This window comes from Chiloscyllium punctatum, chromosome 5 (genome assembly GCF_047496795.1).
Source record: "Chiloscyllium punctatum isolate Juve2018m chromosome 5, sChiPun1.3, whole genome shotgun sequence".
Lineage (NCBI taxonomy): Eukaryota > Metazoa > Chordata > Chondrichthyes > Orectolobiformes > Hemiscylliidae > Chiloscyllium > Chiloscyllium punctatum.
In genome coordinates this window covers 112,135,717-112,159,881 of record NC_092743.1, presented here as the reverse complement: position 1 = coordinate 112,159,881, position 24,165 = coordinate 112,135,717, and the positions used below count along the sequence as shown (strand labels likewise).

General features: G+C 37.0%; 1 protein-coding gene across 6 annotated transcripts in view; it reads left to right on the top strand.

Moving 5' to 3' along the window:
• golga4 (golgin A4) overlaps positions 1-24,165 on the top strand; it is a 183,124-nt gene that overhangs the window by 95,079 nt on the left and 63,880 nt on the right. For 5 of the 6 annotated variants that reach the window (XM_072571048.1, XM_072571047.1, XM_072571045.1 and 2 more), the window contains 4 exons: positions 3,652-3,830; positions 7,934-8,062; positions 10,136-10,291; positions 19,156-23,411. In XM_072571048.1, coding sequence (XP_072427149.1) covers positions 3,652-3,830; positions 7,934-8,062; positions 10,136-10,291; positions 19,156-23,411 — 4,720 coding nt within the window. The remainder of the gene's footprint in view (positions 1-3,651; positions 3,831-7,933; positions 8,063-10,135; positions 10,292-19,155; positions 23,412-24,165) is intronic. The other variant, XM_072571049.1, reaches the window with a different exon arrangement.

Below are 24,165 nucleotides of genomic sequence, written 5' to 3'. Positions count from 1 at the left end.
AAGGTTCTGCTGGAACTGGACAATATTCTAACTGGGCCATAGCTGAAGGACTGTATGTAGTTCTGGTCACCATATTATTGAAAATGTACAAGTGAGATTGCAGTGATTTACCAGGATCCTGCTTGGGTTGCAGGATCTGAGCAGTGATGAAAGACTAGATAAGCTGGGGTTGTTTTTGCTGGCTCAGTGAAGGTTGTGAAGGGACTTGATAGAGGTATATAAGGTGGAGGGACATAGAGTGGATAGGAAAACTTTTTCCATTCGTAGAAGCATCAATAACCAAGGGCTATTGCTTTATACCCTTGCCCAAACCTAAGAGGAGTGTTTAGGGGTTTTTTTTATTCAGAGCTAGAAAGAGACTCTGTAACTCATTGCGTGAAAGGATATTTGGAGTAGAAACTCTCATAACCTCTAAGTAGTATGTTGGTATTTGTGTTGTGTTATGTTGTGGTGGCCTCCATAGGCCTTGAATCAGCAAGTGATGAGAGTGTCGACAGATCTTGGTAATTGGGGTGGACAAAATGGGCTGAATGACCTCCTATGTCGGTAACAGACCCTTCAGTCCAACTCATCCATACTGACCAGATATCCTAAATTAATCTAGTCCCATTTTCCAGCACTTGACTCACATCCTTATAAACCCTTCCAATTCATATACCCATCCAGATGCCTTTTAAATGTCAAAAGTCAAATGACACCAGATTATAGTACAACAGGTTTATTTGAAATTGCAAGTTTTCTGAGCTCCACTGCTTCCTCAGACGTGATTTAATTGGAAGGTATAAAACAGTATTTCTGAACAAAAAGTTAACAAGTTTAAAACTAGCTGCCCTTGTTGAATCCTTTAATCAATTAGGAGGTAAATTGCTGATTAAAATGCAAAATCCAGATTCCTTTCACATCTTTGTCCCTAAATAATTAAAAATTTTATCAATCTACATGACGTAACATCTCAAGTTAGACAAAGCACCTCAGGTGTGAGGTCCTGCTTGGAATTTTTGTACATGTACCAGCCTCCTCCATTCCTCTGGCAGCTTGTTCCATACACTCACTATCCTCTGTGTGAAAAAATTGCCCCTGACGTCTGTTTTATATCTTTTCCCTTCTCATCTTAAACCTCTAGTTTTGGACTCCCCTACCCTGAGAAAAAGACCATGGCTGTAATCTTCTTGATTTCTAGCATGGTTTTTTTGCTTCAGCACATGGTCCTTTTGATACTCCTGTTATTTTTCAGAATCTTTGTATTACTTGTTCCCAGATGTGTATAAATGTAAGAAGCATTTTGGATTCATTAAGATTTTAGTTTCTGAGATTTATCACTTTTCTCAGAAGTTGCTTTAGTTTGAGTGAATTGTTTTCTAATCAGCTATTCCAAGTATACAATACTATAAGATATATTTTAATTTATATAAAGCAACAAAAAGTGTAGAGAATCAGGTGATGAATGATAGTTGGGGGACTTTCATTTAGCAACACTATGGGACTATAACTTCTACTGTTATCTTGGAATCAACCATTAACTATTTTTTTTAACGTAATATGATGTTGTTCAAACATGTTTTGTAGATTTGACAAATCCAGGAAGTTGTACCCAGAGTTTTCCCAGAGGCATCAGAACAAAAATGAGCACTGAGTCAATGAAATCCATTTCGGAGCAATGACCAGACGGTTTTTAAGAATGGTAGATTTTAAGGAGGGCGCTCAAGAAGTGGAGAGGAGATGACTTTTGGAGGACCAAAAACAGAACTTGCTGGAAAAACTCAGCAGGTCTGGCAACATCTGTGGACAGAAAGCAGAGTTAACGTTTTCAGTCCTAATACATTAACTCTGATTTCTCTCCACAGATCCTGCCCAACCTTCTGGGTTTTCGAGCAATTTCTTTTTACTTCTGCTTTCCAGCATCCGCAGTTTTGTTTTGTTTTTTTTTGCTCAGCAGTGAATTTGGGTGACTGAAAGGACAGGTGCCACTGAATGAAGGAGTAGTCAATGTAAGCCATTTGAAACTCTGGAATAATTTTATTTTGGTTGGGGTTGTCCAGTGATGGAAGAACGAAATCAATGAAGGAATTCACAGAGATGAGAATTTAAAATTTTCGGTCAAGTTGAGTTCAAAGGACATGAACATGACAAATGAGATTTAAGTGTAGGATATCAAGTGAGCTGAAATTTGAGATTGGAAGATTATCCAGAAGTATACTGGAATGGTCAAATATTCAAATTCATCATTATTCATTGAATCGAGATATGAATGTCAGTGTCTATATTTCATGGACTTTGTGTTCTAAGAAGTTGGAACAAATTTTCTTAGAAGAACATCACCTGACCTCTTTACCCCCCAAACCCTATTTAATGAATTAATTAATATTTTTTAAAAATACCACATTATTTTCTCTACTGTGTCTGCTTCTCTTACTGAGGATACTAATGACTATATGCAAGGATTGATACCTGGATCGTACCCCAAGACCTCATCCAAAACACACACAATCCTCTTTTGGTTGTACAATACTACTCCTTCACTGGAGTGCTGTACTGCTTTGTCAGAAAGACTGCCCTTCAGATCAGGTGTTAAGATCAGCATAGCCTATCTACTGTGAGTATTTGGGCAAGTCTTCTTACAGTTATTTGAAGAAGAACCTTAAGTTCTTGCACCATTTTGGAGGATTCACTGATAAGTTATCTAATTGTCATATCTGGGCCAATATGTGCAAATAAATCCTAAACTAATAGGACATTTTATTTTTGAAAGTTATTTAGTGAATGAAGTATTGCAAACCATTTTTAAAATACTTTAGTGAGCATTATTTGATAATTTTAAGAAGTATAAAAATATTATGAGAAAAAGTAGATTATAGCAAAAGAACTCACCATTTATGGAATTCTGTAGACAAAGTAGCCTTTTAGAAAAGCATAAACTGAGATTCGTACTACTTAGATACTTTGTACATTCTTGCCATGACAGTTGTCTTCAATAAAATGGTTAAAAAAAAAGCAGATTGTATAGTTGTTGGCTATTTCTCCTCATAACTGCAAAGACTTTGATGGTTCTCGGTAGCCTCTAGAGTCATTAATTACATTGGTATCTTGAGTTCAGAATTAGTCTTCACCAATCCTTTAAAGTAATTGAAGAACTTAGACAATGATATTCTATCTTTTTGAGAAAACATTTGCCATATTTGAAAATGGCATGCTAATATTTCAAAGCTAGAAGTATAACTTCTAATGGAAATTCTAATAGATGTAGGTTCAAACTTCAATAACTTTAGCTTCCATTTCTCTTGAAATATTTTCACTCCTGTACTTACGTTGGTCCACTTCTAAGCCATATCTCTCAAAACCTAATTTGGTCAAATACATGTTAAACACTTGAAGAATATGTGTGAATTTTCTGCTCATCAACTTTCAGTGGTGGATGCAATCTGGTACTATATATTTGAGTGTCAAGATTTAATTGTAAAGCTTATTGCTTCATTTTGCCTTTCAGCATCAGATACATTGTCTTTCAAGAGCAGAGCAGCTTCAGGCTACTAAAAGTTTGGATGAATTACTCCTAACTTGCGATTGTTCAACATCTCTGTATATTTGAATGTTGATCTGGTTGACCCAACTATGAGTTGCACATCTTGAAAGTTTTGATCTTTGTTTCTCTAGCATTTGAGGAGCTCGAGAAAGCACTGGTCTCAGCTCAGAAATCTGAAGATAAGCGTAAAAAACTGAAGCAAGAGATGGAAAAACGGTTAAAAGCTATGGAGGAAACAAATGAAGAACAACAAAAGAACTTGCAACAGGAGCTTTCACGGGTTAAGCTGGAAGTTGTTACTGTAATGAAGGTAAGAAAACTAATGGCTAATAATGTCGAGTTGGTGTGAAAATCCTTTCTGAAGTTGCTGAATTTATTTCTCTATGCTGTGGAACTGATAACTGATTTGGTCTCTAATCCTTGACACACACTGGAAATTATAGGTGAATTTAATCTTTTCTCAAGAAAGCAAGTCATGATTAAAAAGTGTGAATTTTGGAATTTACACTTATGTCAGAGATGAAGGAAAAACCTTTGGCTGGAAGAGTGAAATTACGCTGAGGCTTCTTAAAGTCTTTAAAATAAAAAGTGTCTCTGTTAAATTAAGATTGAAAACTTTGGACACCTCTCAGTTGAATTACCGGTTGGCTTGGTGGTTAGCACTGCTGCCTCACAGCACCAGGGACCTGGGCTCGAATCCACCCTTGGGCAATTATGTCGAGTTTGCACATTCTCCCCGTGTTTGCATGGGTTTCCTTCAAGTGTTCCAGTTTCCCCCCTCAGTCTAAAGATGTGCAGGTTAGGTGGATTGGTCATACTAAATTGCCCTGTAGTATGCAGGCTAGGTGGATTAGCCATGGGAATGCAGGGCTACAGGTACAGTGTGGGACTGAGTGGATGGTCTTCAGAGGGTCAGTTTGGACTTGAGGCCAAATGGCCTGCTTCCACTCTGTAAAAATTTTATTTAAAAAAATGGTCCAAATTTCAGAGGTGAAGAAAATATGTTCATTGCTCATATAAATTCAGTGATTTCTGTGATGTGGTTTTTCCAAAATAAATGTGAAGTAATGGGGACATCTTGATAAATAGCATTGCAGATGATGGCAGCAAGCAGACAAGAAACCAATTGTGGTCAAGTCTTCTTTCACAACAAGGCAAGAAGTTACATACATTTAATACTCTTTATTTTAAAACTGAATTTTCTGAGTTGACAGTCAACAATAATGAGTAAAAACTTATGGAGTAGTGCAAGTGAAGATGTATGTTTTTAATATATATGTTATGTGGCATTGAGTTGTGGTTTAATGGCTATTTTTTGCATGTGTCTAGGTAATTGTATTAGATTTTATTAACTTGTGAATTAAATTCTGCAGTGCTGTAGAATTTAACTTGCATTGCATTGTTTTAGATTTGACCACAAAACTGCAATAAGCCTGATTTGATTGGATATAACTTGACAAGTAGACATGTGGAATGTTTTATGATTCTAAAGCTACAGTAATGTTTCAGCAAGCTGATTACAGTGTAGCTGGGACATGGACTGCAAATGTTCAACACTGAAATTCAAATGTGCTTTTCATTTAACCATAGGATGTACTTAAGTCACTGCAATATAGAAATACGAAAACTAATCTAATATAAATGAAAATGACTGGTTCTTTTCAAAGCATCTTGATTTCATTACCATACAGTGATGCATTTTGAAATTTGAAATGATCTGAAATGCTGTATCTTCATTTTTGTTTTCTCTTCAAGAGAGATTGTGAATGCATTATTTGTTAGAATGGAGTAAGGTTGAACAATTCAAGGTGGGCTGGTCAGGTAGAAAGTGAGAATAAAAAGAGAGGAGTGACTAACTGGAATGCACAGTCCTGTCAACGAGAACTGGTTGGCAATCTTTTTGTTTACCTTGTAGACAGTGGAAATTAATATCACATGTAAAGGCTTTTTTAGTGAGGCAATGAATGGAAAGAACAACTAGGCATCAGAAAAGATGATGGAAAAAGGAGAAAAAGAGACACCACGAAACTCAAGAAAAGCAAGTAAGAAACTGAAAATGCAAGCAATCCAAGTATGAATGGATGAAACATTTGTCTTCAAAGATACAGCAGATATGTGAACACCAAAATATCAGGCTAGTGCCAGTTTCAAATCTAGCCTGTATTAACATTGAATTTGAATGAAGTATTTATGCTTGAGGCACAAATTTAGTTTACTTTTTACCCAGATGTTTATAGAGACACTATGTTATCAGACTCCTTAATGCAAGAAAATGACAATGAAATAGTACATTTTCCAATTGCTGAATTCAATTTGCAGACTAGAAGGTTGTGAAGGAGAAAAATGAGCAAGTCCTCCTGAAACATGTGATTAGTACAGCAAACTATGGTAGGTGGACTAAAGCGAGTGGGATTATTCAGTGGTGAGTCTTGTGGAGATCACAAGCAGACCCTGACAATAGCCTCAAGATGCTCAGCCAGTTGATCGCCAAATTCGCATTTGGTCATCCAGATGTAGCTGCAATTAATTTAAACCATACTAAATAGGAGGAAGTGCCCACAAAATACTGTCTTAGGCACGAAGAAGCTTTTGGAACACTGGGCAATGTTGAAAAGATATTGTGTTTCTTAGAAGAGAAGCTGGAAGTGAGAGTAGTGAAAGGTTAACGTTTCCCTCGATATTATAATCAGTATGTGGAGGTGCCAGTGTTGGACTGGGGTGGACAAAGTTAACAATCTCACAACATCGGATTATAGTTGAACAGGTTTATTTGCAAGTACAAACTTTAGTCACTAGCTGGCTGATGAAGGAGCAGCGCTCCAAAAGTTTGTACTTCCACATTACCACTTGGATTCTAACCTGGTGTTGTGAGATTTTTAAGGTTCTAACCAGTGTCATTGGATGATGCAAAGTTATGTGATGTGAGGCAACATGATGATGCAAAGTGAGCTCCGTGGGGGAGGCTAATGTCCTCATTTCATTGCTTAGAAGAGATAAAGAAAGCAAATTTATTGAAGTGGAACTGACCTGGCCCAATGCCATATCCATCATTTAAGATGTTGAGAGAATTGTTTAGTATCGACCACCAGGAGGATATTTCTTGGTGTTGGGGAGACAAAAACTAAGAGACAACTTAAACAAAAGAGATCTCCCCTTTATTCTCCAAGAGTCATTCCAATGTGGAATTCTCTTCTTCAGAAGGTAGTAGGGGCCACTGTTTAATTAACTTAGCTTTTAATACATTTAAACTTCTAAAAGAGAAGAGAGTCATAGATACAGACAGGAAACTGGAGTTAAGACCATTGCCAGATCAACCACAATCTAATTGAATGTGGATCCAAATGACCTATTTATGGGAAAGAATACACTTTATGTAGAACGAGACCCTGATCCTATAATTTATGACTGTGGACTGTTGTTTTGCCATGGATAGAAAGAGAGATAGAGAAGCAAAGTGAGAGAAAAAGCTCAACAAAGGAACTGATGTTTGGAAATTGTAACATAGGCAAACAAACCTTTTATGTCCAATCTTGAGTATGATTTGAGGAAGAGCTCTGAGGATGTCATCAGTTACATTGGAACAAGGGGATAGTACCACAATGTTAGTGTTATTGGGCCAGTAACCAAAGGCCAGGCTAATGTTCTGAGAACTCATGTTTAAATTCCCAGCGTAGCAGCTGGTAGAATTTAGCTTCAGTTAGTTATCTGAAGTTAAAAACTAGACTCAGTAATAGTAAAATTGAAACCATTCAGGATGAGAAGACATATGTGACTGCCAGGCAATGAAGAAAGCCAAAACAGGAATCCTGTGTTCATCTTACTCTCCAATCACAATTTGAATATTGGTGAATGTGATGGAGAGTGAAACCAGAGCCAGTCCACAGCTATCTCAGCTGTAACAGAAAGGAGAAAATATTACTAGAAGCAACCATAAAGGAGAATTGAATGGCAAGGATTTCTGTGGCCACAGACCACATTTTGAACAGTATGTAACGTATGAGATTGAAAGAAATGCACATAATTACTGTTGCATTAGGCAAGAATGTTTGGAGTCCTCAAGAGTGAGGAAAAAGGAAGTAATAGGGCAAATTATGCATTTACTGCATTTGTGTGGGATTGTGCCATGAGAAGGAGAAGGTGCAGACATTTAAGAGCGGGAATTAGCATTCAACTGAATCATGCTATGTTAATATACAATATAAATTTGTAGAAATTGTTCTAAGATTATGGATTTTAAGTAACTGAAGTGTATTATAATATGGCCAAGGCAAAAAGAACTATTTGTAAAGGTTTTCTTGATTGCAGTTTGTTTCTTTAAACAAAAAAAACAACAATCCAAATAGCAAATGTCCTTTATATTTCCATGTTTTTTGAGGAAAGCTAATGTTATAAATGTGTCTCTTCCTTTACAAGTCCTCTGAAGATCGTATTGGAGAACTGGAGAAAAGTCATATGGAAGAACTGACCTGCAAAGAAAAGGAGTTTATGAAGCAGTTGCAAGCTTCTCAGCAGGAGTTTCAGGAGCAGTTAAAAAAGGCTCTGGTATGTATCATGTAACCTCAGCTTTTTACTGCAAGCAAGAATAGGTGGATCATTTCCTATGTCATGTTTAATATATGCTGTGAAACAAGGAATCATAGAATCCCTACAGTGTGGAAACAGGCCCTTTGGCCCAACAAGTCCACACCAACCTTCCGAAGAGTAACCCACCAGACCCATTCCCCTACAATTCTACATTTACCTCATTCTAATGCACCTAACCGATACATCCCTGAACACAATGGGTAATCTAGTATGGCCAATTCACCTAACTTGCACATCTTTGGATTGTGAGGTGAATCCGAAGCACCCAGAGGAACCCCACGCAGACACGGAGAATGTACAAACTCCACAAAGACAGTTGCCTAAAGTGGGAATCGAACCTGGGTCCCTGTGCTAACCACTGAGCCACCGTGCCACCCCAAAGACTACTTTTCAGTAGTATTCCCTTTTGTAGTCTTCCCACCTAACCTCACCCAGAACATCATGATGGTGACCCTTAGGACCAAATATGACCTTGTCTGTCATGTTATTTTGCTGGTACTTTATCCTGTTTTGAGTATTGCATGTTTTTGCAGCACTTTCTCCTCTTATTCTAAACCTTTTTCTTTACTGTCTATGCATCATGCCAGTTTTCTCAAAGAACTGCCTACACTGATTTGCCCCCACGGCCTTGACCCTACTTATTCTCAAGAACTAAATCCAATAGTGTCTCCTCATCTTGTTGCACCAAAAACGTACCAAAATTAACCTGCAGATACTTCAGAAGCTCTTGCCATCATGGCCCTGTACTATCTTAGTCTCTATGAGAATAATTTGAAAGTTGCATAATCAATATTCTTGAAGTCTTTTCACACTCTAATTTCCTGACAAATTTACTTTATATCTTTCTTGTTAATTGATGGCCTGTGGAACACACCAAGTATTACACAAGTAACTCCATTATCTTTGACCAAATAGCTTCACTTGATCGTACAGATATTGTCTCGTTCCAAGACTATAATATTCTCAATCAATATGACTTTCCTTTCAGATCTTTCTTGAATACCTTGCATTCAGAATATTTATTACCCAATCTTGCTATTTTCAAGGCTAGTCTCCATTATCACTATAATAGTGCCAAGCAGCTTGCCAACTTTATTTACCATGTTTCAACAAGATATAATAAGATACTAATTAAAAAAAACCTTTTTAGCTCTAAGGGGTTACAGTTCTCTTTGTTAAAATGTATTTCTTGCATCGGTAGAACATTCTGGTTGCTAGTTTTTCCTTGATTTTAATGATGCGGTCTTGTATTTAAGAAACGCACATCACGAGTAAAGCACTCAGTTTGTCTCTCCGTCCAAAACCAAAACCAATCAAAGTATTTACGAGGCCCTAGCCTAGCCTATGATCTTCTAAATCAGAATTGGAAACTGTCCAATATCATAAGTTGGAAAGTATTGCATAGAATGTTTGTGAACAAATATTCAAATGATTCTTGTTTGAAATGATGTACATGATTTGACTACTGTTTGATTGATTCAAGCTAATTGAAGCAACTTTAACCAAACTTGAATCGTGTCATTGCAGTGGTAGGGTTCTACTGGAGATGATCATTGATCCAGCAGCGCTATCTGATATCAATCAGCAGCATGTATTAAATACCAAGTAAGAGTAAGTGATCTGATTCTTGATCACTTAAAGCTCTTCTCACTCCCTTTCTAGTATATTGCTATGTGACCGTTTTGTACTGTAGAAGCAATTATGAAAAGATTGGGCCAGCGATCTGACATTGTTTCAATTAAGCAGCATTAATTTTCAATCACCCGACTAATTATTTTCAGGGATCAAGTTATTTTAGAAAGCAGCATATCATTTGCTCAATTTAAGTTAACTCTTATGCATGTTGACTGATGTGTGATGGACTTGGTTGGCATGTTCATTTTGTTTATATTAATTATTTGAATTAAGTACACAACTTTAAAAATCAAAGATGTGTATAGGACCACAACTTTCAAGCGCCGTTTTTCATGGGGACGAGTTATATGCTGATATGGAAATACTTGTTCATATGGTGTAATCCATTTTTGGCAGGACAAGTGTCATGCTGAGTACCAAGCAGAGCAACAGGAGAAAGAACAGCAAACTGTGTTGGCATTAGAAGAACAGGAATTACAAAAGCAGGCAGTTCAGACTCAAGCAACTAAGCAAATCCAGGATTTGCAAGCAGAATTGGAAACCTTCAAAACGGTAAGCCAAGCGTCAGGGATTAACTGTAATTTGTAGAAAAGTAATTGAACGTATCTCAATTTATCAGTCCATTTCTAAATCATCTTGTAAGTGAAATGCCCATAGTTTATTGCCTTAAGAAGCTTTAAAGAAACAGTTTCTTGTATCTCAAGCAAATTTCCAAGTGGTAAGTCACTATGGTGCAGAGATTTATATACATGGAGTTCACATATGTGAGAAATTCTTCTACTAACTAATGCTCCTGTTCTCCCTTAGCTGATGATTTAGTACTCTGAATTAAACAGCAATTGGAAAAGCACTAAGGGTAGCAAGTACACAGACATTATGCATGGTAGGAGATTTCAGTGTCCATTACCAAGTGTGCCTCAAGGCCATCACTGCTAGCTAAGTCTTGAAGGACTAGCCTGCTCGTCTCATGCTGGGCCAATGATGAGAGTACCAATCTGAGGATGGACTGACTTCACCTCTTCATTACGAATTTGTATTATCAGATCATGAGATAGAGCATGTGGGCACTCCACAAGTATTGTGCAGCAAGCCTGGTTGTAGCCAGACTTGGAAAGGCAGTTTTCTAGATTGTCATTTATGCAAGATCCTTGATGCTTGGACAGAAATATTGGATGGAACTGAAGTTGACAATTCCTTCAACCTGCCCTCCAATGTGGTTGAATTCTTTGGCAGCTGTCTCTCTCTCTCTCTCTCTCTCTCTCTCTCTCTCATACCCACCTCTAAAAGAAGAAGCAATATAATTAACAATTTAGGATGGATTATTTGAAGGTGCAAAGGATTTCATTTGATTGTACAGATTAGTGCAGGACGTGTCAAGTGAACAAATGTGCATAAGGACATTGAATTAAAAAAAGTTAATGAAGAACATTAATTGAGTTACCAAATTCAGCACTCATAAACTGGCCATATAAATCTATCCCAGATTTTCTTCTTTATTTCATAATTATTTGTTTTCAAATCAGTCAAGCGACAGCCATATATCGCAGGAGTGAAATACTTCCAAGTGTTGACCTCACGTGCACAGAACAGTGACTGTTCACTATAAGCTTGTTCATTTACTTGTCAATTTCTCCCTTGCAACAAGAAAATTAACTGTTCTGATTCTGGACTTGTAACCTGTCCTTGAATCTATTGGGAATGTCCATCCATGAGATAGGAATCCTCAAAAGCAAAAGCTTCTTCATTGATTGTCCATCAACATATAGTCCATCATCCTACACATATTCATCCTTCTGTTTAAAATCTTTAGACCTCAAGTGGATCTGGTAAGTATCTGGAAGAAATCAACTACAAAAAAAAAACATTGGATCATGTTTATTTCCAAAAGCTAATAGATGTGTGGCTGAAATGTGACACTAAAAGTATGAAACACCAAGCATTAGACTAGAAGATGGACAGTTGGAAATCTTTCAAGTATAGAGAGGAGTTTGATGAGGTTATGTTGCAAAAATTATTCAATTTGTACATGGAACAAATATTCAGAGTAAAGTCACTCCTGAGGTTAAAATTATGAGGCGAGGATGTAATAAGCCAGTTAAACGGTGACATAAGTGCTACTTGCAGAACCCAAAGAGACCTGACAAAATATCGATAAAGGAAAACCTACAACTTTTAAATATAGATTAAGTATAAATAACAAAAAAAAAATCATTAGAAGAAATACATTACAAGAAGTAAGAGCAAATATTGACTAAGGATGGTGTCATACTGAAATTTAATCTCATTAAGACAAATGATAGAAGGTGTGGATGTGATACAGAAGTGAGAAGTAAGTTTGGGACAACGAAAGATGTATGCACCATAAGAAAACTCAAACCTGTGTCAAGAGAAAAACCCACAATGCTACTTTCTATCTCCTTTCCTGTATGCCTTGGAACCTGAAGAAGAAATTAAGATAAGAATAGAAAAGTCGATGAAGAAAATAGAGGCCTGAAACAGTGACTGAATTAGTCACCATTCTCCAGCCCTATCTCCGTAACTCTCCAAATGAATCACTTGCAAAGATATATCCAGCTATCTTTAGAAATGTCATATGCATCCACCCCCAACCTCGGCAGAACGTTCCAGATCTTAGCAACTATGAGTAAAGAAGTTTCTCCTCATCTCATTCCTAGTTCTCTTGCTGACAGTCTTGAAATTGTGACCCCTAGTTAGCAACATAACAACTAGTGAAAACAAAATATCCTTCTTTACCCTATCAAAATTGTTTATAATTTTGAACACCACAATAAGATCACTTCTTAATCATCTTTGTTCCAAATAGAATAAGCTCCATTTCTGTAATTTTTCATTGTATTTAAAATCTCTCATTCCTATATCTTTCCAGTAAACCTCCTTTGCCCTGTCGCCAGGCCTTTAACATCCTTCCTTTAATAAAGTGCCCACTACTGAATGCCATATTCAAATGTAGTCTGATCAATGATTTGTGAAAGGATAGCATCACTTCCTTGCTTTCATATTCCATGCCTCTATTTATAATTCCAAGGATTCCACAAGCTGCCTGAACAACAGTAACAGGTTACCTGACCACCTTCAGAGAATTATGTGCCTGAAACCAGAGGTGTCTCTGTTTCTGTATGCCACTAAACCTATACCATTGAGCATGTATTGTTATGTTTATTCTATGTTGTTCTTCTACCAAAATGCATTACCGTGGGAGTTGATATTAGTAATGAGGTGGTGTTGAGTGTCTTGAAAAACATTAAGTTCCGTAAGCCCCTAAGGCCTGATGGGAGCTATCCTAGGATACTAAGGGAGGGGATTGCTGGGGCCTTGTCAGAGATCTGTTTACCGTCTTTATTGTCACAAGTACTCAAATAGAGGAGTGCAGTGAAAAGTTTACAATGTCGCCACTTCAGGTGCCACCTTAGGTACAAACTAGAAAAAGAAAGAAACAAGTTTAAGAAGTTCATCACTACGGTTCTTATAAAGTAGAAAAATTAAGTTAGAAGTCTTTTCTTTAGCCAGTAGCCTGCACTTACTCCATACTGAGCTTTCCTCATGTGGGCTCACTCTCCCCAATGCCGGGCAAGCTTTCACCTGCACTGGGCAAAGTCCTGCCCTGGCTCGCCAGATACTTCACTGCTAATGATTGCTTTGCTCACCAGCTGCTTCGTCGTGTAAAATTCCACAATTTTAGCTTAACATACAAGATGCTTTGCAAGTACAAGGAGTTTTTGTCATTTAATTCACCTGTTCGGAACCTACATTTATTGTCATTATCTTTTGAAGGCACATCTTTATCCTCCACAGCGGGCAATCCAAATATTTGTATTCTTCATGTGAACTGGTTGTAATAAAAATTACTTTAGACTTCTAACCTGTGCCTTCTTGTTCTCATGCTGTGCTACACATGCTTTTCTCAATCCCTGTAAATGCCTTAATGACATATCTCATTGTTTCTTCTGCATTGTTTGTAGCAGTTTATTCTTTTCCTATTTATAAAGAAGCAGCATTTTTAGTGCTTTGTATGTCGGTTATTTTGATTAATTTATATTCTTAGCTGATTAACCAATAAACCAGGGTTATTATGAGGCCTCTTTTATTTTTGCTTATTTTGCTATTCACTGCACATCCACAGTTCTGTTGTCATCAATTTATTGTTTGCAAGAGACTGCATATGAGAGTTAAATGCTGCAGTTGAAAGCATATGTTGATTGATTTTGCTTTTCATTCTCAGTCTTTCCATCTGCTTTGGTTGAGAGTTGTGCTTGCTTTCAATATTTTTATATATTACTTCAAGTGACAGATGCACATGGTCAGGACTTAAATTGTTCTAATATTACCTAACTTTCAGTTGTATAACAGAGCTGTTCTTGGTTTCTTAATCTGCTGGTAAGTGATCTTAATGAAAGCAAATAGATTGCTTCAAAGATGATTGTCTGAAATCTGAGTGTTTTATGGCAGGGAATAGAGGTACTGATATTCATGCCACAGTGCAATAAAAAGAAGTCTTGCTAAATCATGGAAGAGAAGTTGTATTCTCTTTTGACTTGTGGCAGTGAAGAAGTGGATACTGGTGACGTGCTCCATTGCTCCACTTAGATCCTCCAACGCCTGAACAAAGTGTTGCATTATACAAGAACATTACTTTGTTTGCTAATTGTGAGCATGACATTGATTCATCTTCAACTTAACTCAAAGGAAAGCATGAGTAATATGTTGACTTTGGTCTATGCCTCAAATAATTAAAGCCCAATTTTTCTTTTAGTTGAATGACAGCTTATTTATTTGTAAGCTATATCTGATTTGCATTTAGAAGGCAGATAAAATGTATAAATGACTAAATAGATATTATGTAGTATCTTAGATCTCCAGTTCTGTTCTTTTACAATTTCACATACAGAGAAACCTTGATTATCCAGAGGACACGGGCAGGATGTATTTCGTTCGTTTAATAGAATTCCGGATAATTGAATGCCAGATAACATAGTAAAGCCAAGCATCAGGACCTTGCGATGTTGCCTGATAATACAATATTCGGATAGTCAAGGTTCTTCTGTACTTTGAAATTCTGAAAGATGGGCGCTCTCATCATTAAAATTTTTTTTAACCACTTCCTTATATCACTTCACCCATTAAGATGCGCAGTACATGATAAAAGTAATATAGTAGAATTATGGCAAAACATGACCAATAAAAATGAATGTGTTTGTATGCGATTGGCGCTTTATATTCTAGCTATGTTAAAATCAGGTTGCAGTTTGTGGTTGCCATGGAACTGAGTATCCAAAATCAATGTCTTATTGTAACTTAGAGTCATAGAGATAACAGCAGGGAAACAGATCCTTTGGTCCAACTTGTCCTTGCCGACCAAATATCCCAACCTAATCTAGTCCCATTTGCCAGCACTTGGCCCATATCCCTTCAAACCCTTCCTATTTATATGCCCATCCAGATGCCTTTTAAATGTTGCATTTGTACCAGCATCCACCACTTCCTCCAGCAGCTCATTCCAAACACACATTGTCCTCTGCATGAAAAAGTTGCCCCTTAGGTCCCTTTTTATATCTTTCCCCTCTCACCCGAAACCATTGCCCCTAGTTTTGGACTTCCCCCATCTCAGGGGAAAAAACTTTGTCTATTTCTCCTATCCATGCCCCTCATGATTTTGTAAACCTCTATAAGGTCACCCCTCAGCCTCCAATGCTCCAGGGAAAACAACCCCAGTCTATTCAGTCTCACAAATATGTGTTTAATTTGTATGATTTGGATGCTCCTTCCTTGATTTTAAAAATGCAGCTACGGTTTTAATGCAAGAGCAATGGAGCATTCAACCAGGGTTGGGGATATTCATCCACATTTTGCTGCATTATCTGGTCATCAGTATTACCAGAAGTTGCAGTCAATTTTACCTGTTTCCTCACGTGCACAGTTAAATATGGAGATCTGCAATTGCTTCTCACTGATACACTTTCTCAGCTTGCAGTCTTAGCCAATGGAATTTAGACAGAAATTCCAATTATGATGTGAGCATAGGCTAAAGGGGCTTCACCTTGTTATAATTTATGTAAATGTCTTGAATGAGGAGATCAAGTTTTGTTTGCTAAATTTGCTGATGACACAAGGTAAGTTGTGAAGAAGACACAAGGCTTTAAAGGAACTTTTCCAGATTATATGAAAGGGAAATGATCTGACAAACTGCATTTCATATGGTAAAATGTGAAATTGGCTATTTAGATAGGTAAGATTGGAAAGAAACATATTACATAAACAGTGAGGAATTGCAGGTAGATCTGGGTGTCCCAATGCATAAATTGCAGAAGATTTGCATGTATGTCAAACATGTAATTCAGAAAACTAATAAAATACTTTTTTTCTCTGCAAGAAGAATTGAATGCACAAGTACTGAGTGGCGAAGTGATTAGCACTGCTGCTTCCCAGTGACAGGGACCAGGGTTCGATTCTACCCTCAGGTGCTGTCTATATGGAGTTAGCATGCTGCTTGCATGGGTTTCCTCCCACATCCAAAGATAGATAGGTTATGCTAAGTTGCTCATAGTGTCCAGGGATCAGGCTAGGTGGATTGGGATGGGAAATACAGGGCTTCACGTTTGGGTGGGATACTTTTCAGAGGGTCAGAATCGACTCAATGGGCTAAATGGCCTGCTTCTGCACTGTAGGGATTCTATGATTCTAAGGGAGGTTATGCTTTAGTTACACAGCAAAGTGGTAAGACTCATTTTGGATACTGTAAAATATTGATCTCCTTATTTAAGAAAGGATGTAAATGCATTGGAAGCAGTTCACAGGAGGTTTCAGGTGTAAGCTTGAATGGATGGTTTGTCTTGTGAAGAGAGGTGAACGGATTAGACCTAGGTTTGCTGGAGTTTAAAAGAGTAAGTGGCTAACTAAGGTGGATGTTTTAAAGATGTTTCCTTTTAAAGGAAGTTAGCTGTTTAAAGGTTTCTCTTTTTTTATAAAAAGGGATTTTCCATTTAAGATTGATGAGGGAACAGTTGTATTTCTTTTGAACTCCTTTCTATGTAACGTGGTGGAAGCAGAGTCTTTGAATGCTTTAATTCAGAGGTAAATAGATTCCTGATGAGCAATGTGTAAGAATTTATTGGTGGTAGATTAGAATATGACTAATCAGATCAGCCATTCAATGGAAGAGCAGGCTTGATGGGTAGAGTGGCCTAATCCTAATTCATATGTTCACATGGCGCACTTATGCCAGTACTTCATGAAGAACTTGACAGTATTCCACCATTTAACACTTGAAAATTAATGCAACTCCAGATACCAACAGAAATAAAAACGAATAAGGCACTATTATGTTGCAATCAAAACTGAAGCAGTGCATTGTAGCTCCAGTCTCCCCAGTCCTTGAGTCACACTGTGCAGTAAAAATACTTTTCTCAGTTTCCAAGGTGGTTAATTAAAAACCTTATTGACATTATGTTTTAGGTAATAAGATCTACCAAACAGGGTTCTTCAAATGCACAAATAGTGGATCATTGTTAAAGCAAAATTTATTCAATGAAAATGCGATAACTGGTTAACATATACAGAAGTATGAAAGTACAAATGTTTATTCTCATAATCCAAAGCACGCAATTATATTCTCTATGCAGATGTTATGTTTAAAATAGCTATTTCCTGACCATTCAAGTTAATTTTTTCAGCCAAAGGATGAAGCACACTATGTTCCAAAATCTGTCGGTGTGAAGTTCTGACATCTGGACAAACCACTGATCATGCATTGACAGACACACAAAAGTCTGTCTATCTGATATTCTGACATGTGGCAAGTCACTGATCATGTATTGACAGACGGCTTACTCAGGAAATGCTCTGTTAAAAAATTTCTGCACTCTGTCAGCAGTACAAATAGGTTTCACCCTGGACTTGGATCAGCTGGGCAGCCCTTCCTTAGGTTTATTGTCCTTCAGTTAATTCCAGATTCAAAAGCACTCTTCATTTAGTTACTTAGATAAGAATAACAGGTCTACAGCAGACAAAACACTTAGTGTTAGTGATATGATTTCTCAAAATCCTCATTTAAAAATAATCTCCAATCTACAATTACCATTCAGTGACATACACTAAAAAAGCCACTCTAGGTATTTCTACAAAACTTGAAATAAACAATCTTTCTAAAGTTCTCTTAAATATTAAATATGAAAATGCTGTGCAACAATGGGAACATTCTATACATAATGTTTAAAACTCCTGTATAATAGATCAAATTATAATATGTCATATACACATGAAAATGTGTTCTTTTTTAAGCAGGAGTTGGTGTTTTATGTATTCATCAATGTATTACTGCATTTGTGAGTCAAGCTTATGGATCTTGAACAGGAAGCACTAGAAGCACAGATTCAGATTCAAGTTGTTTTCACAGCAGTAGGATGATAGGTTGTGCCTGGCTTTTGCTTACGAGCAGAGGCATCTCTGCCAGATCCATGACTGGGACTAGAGGTGCACTGACTTGGAAACAAGCCAGAGCCCAACACCCAGTGAGAGAGATGAGACCAAGACACAAGCAGAGCATGGGCAGGACCAAATAATATTTGGGCCTCACTGCTGCTGCAGGGCTTTGACTTGGAGGAGATGAACTTGCAACTGCCATTCTGTGTTTCTCTAGGGCCTAAAGAAAGTTAGGATTAGCAGGCATAGATTGGGAGCTGCTGAGCTGAATCTTGCTTCTGAGTTTTAAAGCTGTGTAATAAATCATGATTAATGTTGAACAATTATTTCTACCCTAAAAAGTTAACTTTACATGTCTGAGTTATGATCTAGATTTTAAAAGAACATTCAATGTAACTTGAATAGTTTGTTTGCTTTTCAGTGTTTCCTTCTGTCCAATTTGTGTCCCAATCTTTATTTGGCTTAATTTTTAAAATTTCTTCTTGCTTTACTCGTTTGAGGTTTCTGCATTTTTATTGGCTGACCAGTTTCTCTGCTAAGCACTTTTCTCACAGAGACCAGAGATCCTCTGTCTCTGGACACCAGCTTGAACCAGACATTGGGAAGTGGAATTTCTGCTGCAAGCCCACTGTCAAACCCTGGGTACCTGGACAAAAGCTGATTGGAGGAAACCATTCCTTCACTTCTCCCAACAAATCCAGGCCATTATTGTTCTCTGGCACTATTGTTCTCTTTGTATTCTAAGATCAGAAAGGATAAAGTGTGTAAAATGTGTTTGAAATTTAATTCATTTACTATTTCTGAGTATATTGAAGTTGTTGATTAAGAGCAACTTTGAAAACTAACTTTATTTAGTTTTCTTTTACATTGACAAATGCCATTTCTGGTTAATTAGTTAATACACATCCACACGCACGTCATTTGAAATTCAAGTATTGTATGTGGTTGCCATTATTAAAATGTAGTTATCGTTTTTACAGAGAGTTTTGGAATTGGAAAGTTTGCTTTTAAAGAAATCACAAGATGGTGACGCTCATGCAGAAGAGTTGGAAGCCGAGAAAGTCAAGCATGAAATAGAAATTGCAGCCTTAATTAAAACCCACCAGGAGGCACTCGAAAACTTGCGTCAAGAAGAAGAGCAATTATACACTGAAAAAATACAGATAATTAACCATCAGCACAAGGCTCAAGTGGAACAACTTGGGGAAAAATCTAAAAATCTAGAAGTACAATTGAAAGGGAAAGAAACTCAATTCCATGCACACATTGAGGAAATGAACCAAAAAACACTAGAGAAACTTGATGTGAAACAAACTGAGTTGGAAGCACTGTCAACTGAGATGACTGAAATGCTCAGAATACGGAATGAGCTGGAAAATAAGTTAACTGCAATTGAAGCAGACCATGAGAAGGCGCTAGCACAGAAGAAACTACATTATGAAGAAAAAATTGAGGCTGATAGAAAAGGCATTGAACAATCCTTTAGTGGAGTTGAGAAAACATTGACAGATGAGGTAAACAACCTCCGTCATCTTCTTGAGGGCAAGGACAAAATTGTAGGAGACCTTCAAGTAGAAAGAGAGAGTCTGGTAAATGAACTTGAAACGGTTAAAAAAGAAGCCACAGAAATTTCTGCAGAACTTGAATGCATGAAGCAAACCTATCAGCAAGACCAAGGAAATGCTGAGGAAAAGTTTAATTGGAAACTAGATGATCAACGTCAACTGTATGAAACGCAATTAACAGAATTGCGGAACTTGATAAGGGACCTAGAGACTGAGAAAGAAAAGAAGCGGTTGTCAGATCAGACCATACACAATGAGCTTACTGCCAGTTTAGATAACTATAAATCCCAGACCCAGGAATTGGAAGAGAAAAACAGTGAGCTGCTAAATAAAGTAGCTTTCCTGACAGAACAATATGAAACCCAAATAGCTCAGCTGGAATCAGACATTGGACAGTTACAGACAAGTTCAGAAGAAAAGCAAAAGGCACTTAATGATGCACAAAATATTCAGAAACAGCAGGTAGAAGCCTTCACTCAAAAACAAACAGAAGAACAAAAAGTAACTGCGCAGCAAATGGATTCACTTCATGAGGAATATGGAAAAAAGATAAAGGCACTTGAAACAAAGCTTGAAGAAGTTAAACAAAAGGGAACTGAAATGCAGGATAAATTGCAGATTGAACTTTCTGAACAAGAGATGAAATTAAAAACACAGCTGGAGAAACAACAGAAGGAATTTGTTGAAAAGGAACAAATGTTCAATGAAAAATTAGTGGAAATGGCACACGCAAGTTCTACGGGAATGAATGAAACTGTGACACAGTTGGAATCAAATCACAAACAGCAACTTGAAACTGTTAAGGAGTTTCATAAGCAAGAGTTTGAAGAACTTCAACAAAGCTGGGAGAAAAGGATGAATCGACAGATTGAAGAATTGCAGGAAAAGCACAAGACTGCATTTCAAGAAAAGCAAGAAGAATTGAGAGAGTTAAAACAGAACCTTGAAGCTTCCAATAATGAAAGTGCTGAGCTAGCCATGGAAGTAACTGAACTTACCAAGGATGTTGCTCTAGGAGCAGATAAAAAACAGCAACTTGAAGAGGAATTGAAGGAAGCATTGGTTCAAGTTGACACTTTGATAAAAAGTGAAACAGAACTTAAAGCTACATTACATGCTTTTGAAGATGCTAACAGACAAAAGCTGTTGGAAAAAACAGAATTAGAAAACTGTCTAAATGAACTGAAGAAAGCAGATGAGCAGAATCAGGCTAAGATTCAGGATCTTAGCAATTTGTTGAAGAAAACTGAGGATAACTTCCATGCATTAGAAAATACGCGTTGCAAAGAAACTGAGGAGTATCAGAAACAACTTCAAGAAAAATCTGTTGAACTTGGGAATGAAAACAAAATCAGGAGCCAAGTAGAGCAGTTAATTAATAATTTTCATGAAGCAAATATGAAAGTCGAGCTGCAAACCAATGACTTTAATCTGAAGTGCACTGAAAAAATGGATATCCTTCATGAACGTGTTAAAATTTACCAAAGTCAAATTGAGAAGGTACAAAAGGCACTACTCAAAAGAATCAGTAGGGTTGGTGAACTAGAAGTTAAACTGGACGAGTTAGTAAAGCAAAATGTCTTATTGAATGATTCAGTGCAGCATACAACGCAACAATTGCAAAATGAGCAACAAAACTTTAAGGCATTGCAATCTGAACTCCAAACCATTACTGCACAGCATAGCACACTCCAGCAAGAAAACAAACAAAATAGTCAAGAATTGACTGAGAAGGAAGCTTGCATTGAACAGTATAAGAAAGAATTGTCCGAAAGTGCATTAGCTTGCAAATCCACTACAGAACAGTTAAAGGAAAAAGAAATAGTAATCTCAAGCTTGGAGGAACAAATACGTGATCTGAAGTTGGAGCTTGAGCACAGTATTTCCCTTTCAGATAAGGAAGAAGCTGTTTCATTACTTGACAAACAATACAAAGTGGAACAACAAAAACTGCTGGACCAAATTGATCAACTATCTGCAAATGTTGAAACTGTTTCTCAAGAAAAAGATTCAGCCCTTGAACAGGCAAGCCAGCACAAAAACAAGTTAACAGAATGGAAGAAAAAGATGGAATCAAAATTGGTGCAGCATAACAACAAAATGAAAGAGCTTGAGTCAAAATATGAGACGTCTGTTAAACAGAATAAGGAGAAGGATGACCAAGTATCAACATTGACAGCAGAGGTGGAAAAACTGACCACCAACCTACAAAGTATTACAATTGAAGTTGAATACATGGCAAAGGAGAAAGAGAAAATTGTAAATGATTTGAATGCCCAACTGGAAATAACCAAATCTAGAATAGCAGAACTAGACCTAGACATTGCAGCAAAGTCTGAGGAATGTAAAGTTGTTGAAGAACTCAACAAGCAATTGCATCAGAAGGAGACTGAATTGCAGGAGATGGGACTGCTGCTTGAACAGGCTCAGGTTGGAGCTTGTGACCAGGACAGCAGATATAAGAATGCTGAAGAAAAAATCCAATCATTTGAGAAAGAGATGGAATCACTGCGAGTTGAATTTTCACAGAAACAGAATGAATGGGAGCAAACTAAATTTGAACTCATAAATAGCAAAGAGAAAGAACTCATAGATTTAGAAACTAGAATGAAAACTGAGAGCACCAGTAAAATCGCTGAATTCAAGAAAAAAGCAGAACAAAAAATTGCAAAAATAAAGAAGCAATTAACTAATCAATTAGAAGAAAAAGAAAACAGTGCAAATGAACAAATAAGAGACTTGAAACACAAAGCACAGGATCAAGAAGCAGTCATTGGAGCCTTAAAAGAGAAACTGAAAATTCTAGAAGCTTCAATTGGATCAGAAAAGGAAGAAAAGCAGAAATGGGTTGAGAAAGTGAGAAAAGAAATGGAACTTGAGAAGGAGAGCTCTCTGAAGTTATTGAAAGAAAGCTATGAAAAAAGGATTATCGTTCTACAGATGGATGTGTCAGCAAGAGATGAAATGTTGCAAAAATACAGAGACAATCAGCTAGAAACAAATGCTGAACATGAAATCAGCAAGTCTTATACAGATCTTCAAAAGCATCAAGAAAAAGTTGAAGATAAGAAACAAATCCAGAAGAGAGATGGAGATGAGTTTGAACAACAGAAGCATGTACATCCATTACTGGCAGAAGAACAAAAGGAGGAAATTAACACAGTAGAACAGTTTAAGGAACAATTGAGTATAAAGGAGAAACACATAAATGAGATGGAAAAAATAATTGCAGAGTTACAAAATAAAATCCAGGGTAAAGAGATTCCTGAGAAGCAAACCCTAGTGGAGCTATCAAGTGCCTTCACTTTAAAAAAGAAAGATGTTGAGGGGGAGGAAAAATCAGAGAGCAGTTCTCTGATTGAAGGCTACAAAAAACAGATACTGGCACTCCAGGAGCAGTTGGAACAAAAAGTTTCTCTACTTAAGATCTTTGAAGAAAGTTCTGAAGAGAAGACAAAATCTGACACAGAACTACAAAAGTTGCTCAATGACATGCAGGAGCAACAAAAAGAATTGGGACACAAACTGGGAGAGGCAGAAAACGAGAAACAAAAAGCTCGCAAAGAACAGGCTAAACTGCAAAAAGACATTCGTGCGTTACGCAAAGAACATGAGGCTGAAATAGAAATCATTCGCAAAGAAATAAGTGAAGAAACTGAAAATAAAGCCAAGTAAGTGTGTGTCTGTTTCAAGTGAACAATTTTTTGAAAAATTCTTTTGTCTTGACTTTAATGGATCAAATACTAGGTCTTAATGGTTGGGGTGGGGAAGTCTTAATGTTACCAAGTTATGAAAATGCAGAAATAGCTACCAAAAGGCATATCTAACAATAATGTAACCCATGTATTATTTGTAAAAGTAGTTCTGCATTTCAACATTACATTGCGCATCACATCACAGGAATTTAGCTAAAAATAACATTTACATTTGTATCATGCCTTCCATGACCTAAGGGCATCTCAAAGGGTTTTAAAGTTGATCAAGTACTATTTAAGTAGCTGTTGTACTGATGATAAACATGCGGTAGCTCGCAGTGAAGTCTTGCAAAAATAATAATGTCATCATGATGGGAATTCTTTGAGGTTGAGAGATGAATATTGGCTAGGCTACTAGAAAGTCCAACATTTTATGTCTCATCTGATGTTTTTCAATGTAATTAGCTTGAGTTAGCCTGGATTGATTTAAGGAATGTGCTAATTAGGACACTTAAAACCCATTTTATACAACTGTTTAATGTTAATAGATAATTGGTGCAGAATTGCAAAAATAGACCATCTCCAAGGATTGAACATTGGATTGAGAGACATGGGTATGAAGAAGGATGATTTGTTTAGTTTGGAAAGCAGGAAAATCTTTGTTATTTACACACAGGATTGTGAGGATTGAGGCTGGAAAGCACACAAACATGCTTCTGAAGTAGTTGAC